The sequence below is a fragment of the Diadema antillarum genome, unplaced genomic scaffold (assembly GCF_040938485.1).
Source record: "Diadema antillarum isolate AM-2024a unplaced genomic scaffold, OU_Dant_1.0 seq00001373_RagTag, whole genome shotgun sequence".
Lineage (NCBI taxonomy): Eukaryota > Metazoa > Echinodermata > Echinoidea > Diadematoida > Diadematidae > Diadema > Diadema antillarum.
The window spans coordinates 38,861-47,981 of record NW_027272134.1 but is presented as its reverse complement, the minus strand read 5'-3'; the positions used below and the strand labels follow the sequence as shown (position 1 = coordinate 47,981).

General features: G+C 40.0%; 1 protein-coding gene across 1 annotated transcript; it reads right to left on the bottom strand.

Moving 5' to 3' along the window:
• On the bottom strand, positions 1–7,836 carry LOC139708768 (small ribosomal subunit protein mS23-like). Its single transcript, XM_071620717.1, has 5 exons — positions 7,749–7,836; positions 5,003–5,164; positions 4,522–4,602; positions 1,415–1,556; positions 1–475 (listed from the first exon to the last, which is right to left on the bottom strand). Exons 1-5 carry the CDS (start codon positions 7,793–7,795, stop codon positions 386–388), a joined length of 522 nt encoding a protein of 173 aa, XP_071476818.1. The 5' UTR covers positions 7,796–7,836; the 3' UTR covers positions 1–385.
• Positions 7,837–9,121: the final 1,285 nt, after the last annotated feature.

Below are 9,121 nucleotides of genomic sequence, written 5' to 3'. Positions count from 1 at the left end.
GCTAATCACATTTCTTCATTGTATCAGACATCAGTGTTGAAGTAAATCTATGTCCATACTGTTACTTCTCTTTTCTCAAGATAAAAAGGATCTTCATTTCTTTGCTGACATTTTCAAATGATGCCTTACATACTCACACTTTTTGTTCAGAGACAAGCCATGTATCATTCACTGCTGAATAAAAAAGAAAAGAAATAATACAAACACCATGCCCTCCAGAAGTTTAGCTATACTGCAGTATCCCATTGGTCAGAGGAGGACTGTATCTGCACACTTCTACAGCTTGCCCCATTGTCCATGGTAGTTCCTTTGTGACAAGAAGTCCAATGGTGGTTAGATGTCAACCAAGTCTTTACTGTCCTCAAGGGGGCTCATTGAAGTCTGGTCATGTTTTCTCAATCTCGTCCTTGTTGAGGGCATCTTTCAATAGCTTAGCGAGCCCACCCAGCTCTGGAGGAGCATCTGGAGTCCTTGCCTGGAAACAAACACATACACACACAAAAAAAAAGGGGGGGGGGGGGGGGGAACACATCAATATGGACTCACAAGACACCTGCAGAGATACATCTGAGTAAAAGGATGTTCTTACAGCTTTGGAATAGGAGGGTGGTGAAGTGCAGTGAGTGATCAATTCCTGCATATATCCTTTGGCATGCAATGAAACTTTTCCTCTGGTTTTTTTTTTTGATATTATTATTATTTCCTGCTAAGAAAATAAATTTGTTCTTTACTTGCTATCTTTGAATCAGTAAGATGATATCAAGAGATAACTGCATGCTTCTTACTCACAAATTGAAATATTTGGAGGGTCAGGGTTCTAAATTCCTAACTATCTGGTTCTTAGATAGTAACTTCAAATTTTCAAGTGGCACAATTACACAAAAAGCAAACACCTAAAGTTTAATATGCACCGATATGGGGAAATCAGAATGGTATCCTACAGTATGGGGACTGAAAAAGAGAACAAACAACGCAAACCCCAAGCAGGTCTAGCCTGCATATTATGACAATTTGTGATTATAGCATTTTTTCACTGTAAGTTCATTGACATTTTGACCTTTGACCATGTCAGACTTCACCCACATTCAAACTTGACTGACATCTTTAGGTTATGTACCTGTGGTGTGAGTTTGCAGGTCTTAGCTCAAAGCTGTGTAAGTTTAAATAGAGAGAATTCACCAAATTGTTGACAATGCCAATGCCAATGAGGAGGAAAAGTGACGCCTATGTCTCGCTTCCACTATGAGGGCTAGACAGAAGTAAAACATCAGACGGACAAAAAAACACCTTAAAATCTGAAGGTACAAAAACAGGAAATTGTTGAAGATACGATGCCAGTTGAGAGGGAGTTCTGGAAATATCAATTACGGTAAATTACACAGAGATTCTTTTCTAAACCTGAGCCAAAACTCACCTCCACCTTTGGCTTTTTCTGTGGAGCTCCCTTTCTCCGCAGGTTAATGCCATCTGCAGCCAAGGCAGCTTCTGTTGCAACCATCAGTTCTTCCTCTGTCTGACTACCAGCTGCTTCAAGTTCCTGGTACTTCTGAATGTATCTGAGTTTAAAGGGATTATTTGGTATACAGGGAGATTTCATCTACACTCCATCGAGTCAGTAGAATTACGTAAATAACTGAAACATAGTTTAAGCAAATGTGTTTTATATCTTTGAATGTACCTGAGTTTAAAGGGATTATTTGGTATACAGGGAGTTACACACATGTATCCGTCTACACTCCATCGGATCGGTAGAATTACCTGAATAACTGAAACATAGTTTAAGCAAATGTGTCTTATATCTTTAAACATGCACACACACACACACACACACATATAACACACACACACGCACACCACAGAAACACTGTATGGGGTTTCTTTGGATTTCAAATGGATCCAGAGGACAAAGTTGTGTCCATAAAATGCACCTGGATGTACACAAAGTCTTAAGTTGCTGGCATGAGAGGTCAGACATCAAGGGAGCCAATTTGATGGGTGCTTTCCAAAAAAGTTTCAGCGGTAATACATGTATTGTCGACCCTCTCAAACCCTCCCCCATCCAAATTTCAAAATGTTTTATGAGACAATGTCAAAAGACAAAAGTTTGCCCACAAGCAAAAGATGCTTTATATTTCAAAGTGGGTATCTCATTCGGCTGGAGACTAGCTGGCGAACTGATGCTGACTCGAGTCTTCCTCGTCCTATTCTCCTGGAATGTAGCTGAGTCTCTAGGGAGTCATGAGAGAATTTCAGATGTTCAATTTTTTGAAGACTCTTTCCACTCCAGTCTCCAGCTGGTTGTGGAGACATCTCGCAGACATCTCCTTCTAGTCGCAGCCAAGGTGCAGAGACTTATTTCATTCACAAGGTCTCCAAGATGTATCTGTGCCTTTGCGGAGACCCATTGGTGAAACTACTGGAGACATTGCGGATCCGTCTCAGCAACTAAGAAGGTGTCTCAGCGATGTCATGGCAACATCTTGGAGACTTTTGAACTAATAAATTATCATCTTTTTGGAGATGCCTCTGAAGATGCCGTCCAGTCACCTTCTTGGTGAGAGAGCAAGCCATTTTTGTCTCCTGAGTCACATGAGTTTCACCAATTGATCAGTTGTGTCAATTGCGGCAGTCGTGGCGATTAGTAAGATACGCCCTTTTAACTTTAAAACTTTTTAAAACTTAGCTTGTCACTTAATTCTTTGCTACTGTTACAGTGGATATGTTTGTGCGAGTATTTTTTTAACTTTTTGTGCATGGCTGGGTAAGATGAGTTTTGTGTGTTTCTAATTCCATGGAATCAAGGCATCAACAAATGAAACAAATGGCAAGCAAAAATATTCACATGCTTTAATGCTTGTGCTGGTGTTTGGCTGCATGAAATGCGCAAAAATTCAAACTCTGTAAAAATTTCCACTTTTGCAATAGATGATGATTTTTAAGATTCCTCAATCTGGGTGAGGGCCATGTTGCCTATCGGGGCAAAGTGATATCCTTTCACCCGAAAGATGCTACAAACTTTGTACCTGGCAAACTAAGTGAAAATCAATCACTGGGTTTTCAAGAACAAGCTGAAAATGTAAAAAGTTTAGCTCAACATATGGATGCACAATCTGAATTGCATTTTAAAGAAAATGCTGACAGAAGTGGAAATTATCTGTGGAACCACATGCTAAGTTTGGTGAAAATCTGATCTTAGATGAGAAGATAGATGCGTCTTATTCATGTCCCAGGCCACAGTCCCACTCATATCATAGACCTATCAGAGCACCAGTGCAGTAATCATGAACAACATTCTTTCTGCTGAGAATCATCTCAATGCAATATCACTTGGTTGTACTACTTGCGGATCAGGAAAATGATTTAAGTAGATCTTCGTAATTGACAACCACACTCAGCCCTCATGGGAGTCAAAAGAAAAAAGTCATAACAACTTTGCATGTCCTGCCCACACAGAAAAATTTCTCCAAGGTTTAGTTAACATCCAATAAATGAGTACAGTATCAAAGAAAACAAACATGTAAAATGTCATGGGATAACATGAAAACAATGCACAACATATCACAGAGAAAGATCACAACAGCTTACTTTAGCCCATATGGTTTAAGAGAGGAAATAAACATCTCTTGAAAAGCTGATTTCTTTCATTTTTTACCAAACGTCCACTGTCCTTGGTACAGTGCACTCCCGTTATAACGAAATGCTCGGGACCGGCAGTTTTCTTTCGTTATAACGAAATTTCGTTATAACCGAACAAATACAATATATAACGCAAACATGGAAACCACGTGTATAATATCATATTCTGTTTGCTGAATACTCATCATACACTGGAAACCTATGTGAAATGTGATGGGATAACTGTATTACAATAATAAACGCAAGTTCCCCTCAGAAACTCTGCGTGACACAAGGAGCAAACACACAGTGGTGTGAAGCGTTAACCCATGCAGAGATGCTATATAATATGCTTGATCCGCTACGTATTTTCGAAAGCAATTCGCATTTCGTTATAACGGAGCACATTTCTTTTGTTTTTCTTTGTCTGTGGCGCTCGGAAAAGACTTCGTTATAACGGAAATTTCGCTATAACCGTGTTCGTTATAAGCGAATTTTGTACCATAGACTTTAATGGTGATAATTTTGGGACCAGAAGATTTACTTCGTTATGACGAAATTTCGTTATAACCGTGTTCGTTGTAACGAGAGTGCACTGTAAATATTCACAGGAATGGCATGTGGTAATATCTATGTGAAATAGTTTGCAAATTTAAAACCGCAAATCTAAAACCGCAAAACTGCTCGCAAGCCATATTTCTTTGGAGTAGTGCAACTTTCCATGTTGACATTACAATGCGATCATAATTTCAAATAAATTATTGTGTCAGTGAGATTGGATGCTAGCTCAGTGTAAGATCCATCTATGAATACAATCAACACATATCCAAAGGAATGACCTTTCAAGGAATAATGTCACTACACACATACATCATACTTTTAAAACTAGTACAACCTTTTTCATACCTGTAACATATTGATTGATGGACTGCACTCTGGTTAGCCAGGTCTATGGTCTGCTGGTTTCTGTATGTTTGATAGAATTTCCTGCAAAACGAGAAAACAGCGAAAGACCCACGTCATCCTTTTTTTATCAAATAAACTTTATTTTGCAAGATCAACACTCATATCTTTCCTTTTTTCCCCTCATACATTTTCTAGCAATATCCCTTGCAGAACTTCTTTTTCTTTTTTTTTTAAAAGAAGAAATGCATGATTCTAGCTGTGTGATACATTTACATTGCATAAAAATAAAAAGAGGAAGGAATTGCTGTTGAGGTGAATGATTGATGTCACATGATATCTAATACATTCAGATCACATTCCAACAGGCATTTAATTTATGACCCCATAATTTTGTTTGAAAACTATATCAGTGCTTCGGCATGAATAAGGAAGGACAAAGCATCAATAACTTTTTCCGCAATGCCCAATCTTGAATACGTACGCCCGTATTCTGTCCTCTGGATAAAGCAGTTCTTGAAGCGGCTCCGCATCGATGGACTGGTGGAAGGTTGGCTCTTGTTTGGGAGGAAAAGCTGCCATGACGTCATACCAGACAGGCTTGTCGGCTGGCTTCATCACACCAGCCCTAATTAGATCCCGCACTCTGCAGGATGAAAAGGAAGGTGACTGTAAAGTTATTCAGTTCTCAGAGTCAATAAATAAAGCTGACATGGCTCACAGGCAGGTTTTCTTTTCTTTCTTTTTTTTAGTGAAGAATGATGAGAAAGTCAGTTAGTCCTCTGCCCTTTCATAATGTTTGAGTCAAGACCATGTAGTTATATAATCAATCTCAGGTAGACAATGACCTATAGTATTTTTGTCAAACAGAGGGCAAGTTTTCTTTGCATCTGGTTGCAAGTACAAGTATGTCTGCCCATTGCTCACAAAAAAAAAAAAAAATAGAAATGACATGCAACAAACATGATTCCCTAACCTGTTTGAATTGCCATCATCTGACTCCATGAGTCATGACTCTGCTACAACTTGTATGAGAAGTTACCTCACCCATGGCAATAGCCCCTCACCTATTAACAATAGAAAAGATTTAATTTTTGATTCTTCACACGCAAAGCCAAACATTATTGCTTTCTCTAGAAAGATTTAATTTTCATAATTTAAATACAACACCACTTTTGACTTCAATTAGACTTGACCTACAAACAGTACAAGCCCTGCATTGTGCATTAGTACCATAATCACCACCCATGGCATGAGCCATCATATCTGATTCTGAGTTCATTGACCCAGAACAAAGAGGTCCAGCCAGGTTATACTACTACTACTACTACTACTAGTTATGTTACTAGAACTACTTTACTACATGCATACAATAGTTCTTAATCATAGTATTAGCATATACATTGTAGATGGGTATGCTATCCCCTATATTCTACTAGACTAGAGTCAAATGATCTCAGAGATCTTGGACTTTGTTATGCAATGTAGACCCACAATGTAAAATTTATACACGATTTGCAAAGGACTACACTAGTGAGTGTAGAAATGTTGGCATTCTTTTAAGTTTTAGTTTTGCCTTGCTGTGGCCTTTGTAAAAGTCAGAGTCTACTTTTTGCTTTGCTCTGCTTTGCTTTGAGGACAAGTCCGAAGTGGGTGTATACTCGCTCGGGCAAGTGTCTATAAATATGGGAAATGCAGGTTGTAGCAAATCAAACCATCCTCGACGGGTTAAGTGCTATACACAGCCCAGTCGCTGTAAAAATGCGCGCAGACACGAGACACTGTGCAGATAGAGAGCATGGCAGCGTCTGGTCGGTGATGTACCCTTTGCTTAACTGCGACTTGACCGAAAGATCGGTCTGTATCGTGTCGTCAGCGATAGGCCTATGTTCCTCAGAGACTACATCTAACTTGTTACTAATGTTAGGTTCAATAGATATGTAATGATTAAAAAAAAAAAATCCTCTAACATTAGAGTCTAACTGTTAGGCTCTAACACTACTAGAGTAAAATATCCCGTTTGCGGCAGTTTAAGCATTGTTAAGGGTTTTTCCAACTTGTAAACAAATCAGGCAAATTATTTTCAACCATTTCATATATCATAGACAAGATTATTCATTAACGCAATTGTTTTCGTAAAAGAAATTAACCATTGACCAACGTAGTTTTCATGATTACCAGGGCAAAACCCGGCACAATTTTCGCCGATAAGGGCGATATGCGACGTAGTATTTCTGCTTGCGGCACGATGTACAATCCCTATGCAATACGCGCGTGCTCCGCGATCTTTAGCTGAAACGCCTTCACATGTCTCGCGAACATTGCGTAAGCGCCAATTCCCATTGCGAAAGCACGTGAAAATAGCGTGCGCACATGCATTGGCCGCAAACAAGATCGCAATTCTGGCGGTGTTGTTGATGTCTTTCTCGTGTTTTTCCCGTTTTTTTTCGATGGTAACATCCACTTTCCGAAAAAAATGGCGGCCCACATCGGCTCGCGAAAGTTCTATTTTACGTGAGGATGTGTTTTCAAAATCCATGAACATCGAGAAAACGACAAAAAATCCAGTTTCTTGGACCATTGTTTCTTAACTGTTATGTTAAGAAGTACCGAAAATTTCATTTTGGATGCGATATGTTGTCATTTCGGTGAGAAAATTTCACTTTCGTCAGAGATTGTGCCCATTTTATCGGTTGGTTTTTGTTGATTGCTAGTGTGTTAGTATATGTGTAGTGTGCATGTAACAGTGCAGTGCTGTATTTAGCGGTATATTACCGTGTATGTTGTACCTGCCGCGAACGGCTGCACGGCCGCTTACTGACGCAGTTACTCTAGATCTAGTCTTATCTGATCTGGTCAGTCTGGACAGACGGATTTTTGTGTCTAACGTTAAACTGCGACTGCGACCAGCCCGAATGAAAAGCATTCAACCTCCCCCAGTTTACAACTGTACAACAGGGGAGCACCCCAGGGCTACCATTTGCTATGATGTGCAATACATATATTATTCGAACAACAGCGACAGCCAACACAAGGAGCCTTCTATAATGACCAGTAAGTTGCTTGTGAGGAGTAGAACTTCCCACACAGTATTGCAGGTATGGGACTAAATTTAGATATTCACTCATATCTCGTGACTACGTAACTATCTACTTACTAAAGTATAATACATACAGCAGTGGTAGCGTCAATAACAGCAAACGAAATTGTCATGATCTGTGGGTACTCACCTTGTAAAAATAGTGCCGAGCTTTTCTAACCTACTTAGACTTGTCATTTTGACTTTTAATTTTCACAGCCAGCTTCAAGCTCGTATCGTAGACGCACGTAAAACACTGTACACACTACATACTCACGTGTGTGAAAATCCGCTCAACCTTATCGATAGAGCTATCAGAGTTTGTAGAAGCTAGCGCTTGGATCAAATCTTCGACTTCGTTCGAGAGAGGGAGCTCCGAGCCCGCGCCGAGCGCTAGCTTGGACGGTGTACACCTGCTTCCGAAACTTTGGCTTCTCTCCAAAAATGTTTTAGTCGAAAAACATTTACAATACATTCCCTCTTCACTTCAACCTCATAGATGACATGAAAAGTTTAGCTTCCTTCACCAAACTGGTGATAAACTCATTTCACTGATGCTCTTGCCATAAATTGTTTGCTCTTTTTCTCCTTTTCTTGCCGTTGACTGCTAATGCTCTGATGTGAGTGTTACCTTATCTTGTTTATAGCTTTACATAAGTTTATGTTGAATCTCCTCACAGTGTATTTCTCTTGTAATCTTGTTCCATATACAGAGACTCCAACCCCAAGCCCCTTCTGATCTGGAGATTCTCCCGCCTGAAACCCCTATATAGCGAACGGGAGACTTTAACTTGATATGCGCAAAGAGCGAAGTTCTAGGGTTCTAGATTCTCTCTCCGTGCTATCTAAGGCTTATATTTTTCAACATACGTTGACAATAAGTAAGAAATCATTTCAAGCGGGAGACACAGAGCCAGGGCGGGAGAAATTAAATCTCAAGCGGGAGAACGGGGGATTTTGCAAAAATGGGCTTTCGGTGAGAGATCTCCCGTCGAAAGCGGGAGAGTTGGAGTCTCTGCATATACCTTGCGGCCACCGGGTCCCCGCCCCCTCCCCTATATAGTCTATTATACACATGGCTCATTTATTATTATCGCATTTTTTTTCTAGATCCAGTACTGTACACTCCAATTTCATTGTTTTAAGGTTCTACACAAATCACACAGTGTTGTGTTTATATTACCTGGTATCCATCCATGACAATGTAAAGTAACACATAAATTATAAATTATAAGTTCAGTATCATGGCCGGCGGAACCGTGGGGGCTGTGGGGGCTCGGGCCCCCACACTTTTTGTGCATCATACAAAGGAATACATAAGCTGTCAGCACTTTGGGCCCCCACAGACCTTTTTTTTTTTTTCTTGTCAGCTGAAGAAACCCGGAAATGAAAGGGAAAAGATGATCTGGGGACCTTTTCTTGGGGGGCCCCCACACTTTTGAAAACGCTCCGCCGGCCCTGAGTATAATCTACAGCCTAGGATGGAGAGAATATTGTTTGTAAGTTTGTACATGAATTTTCCTA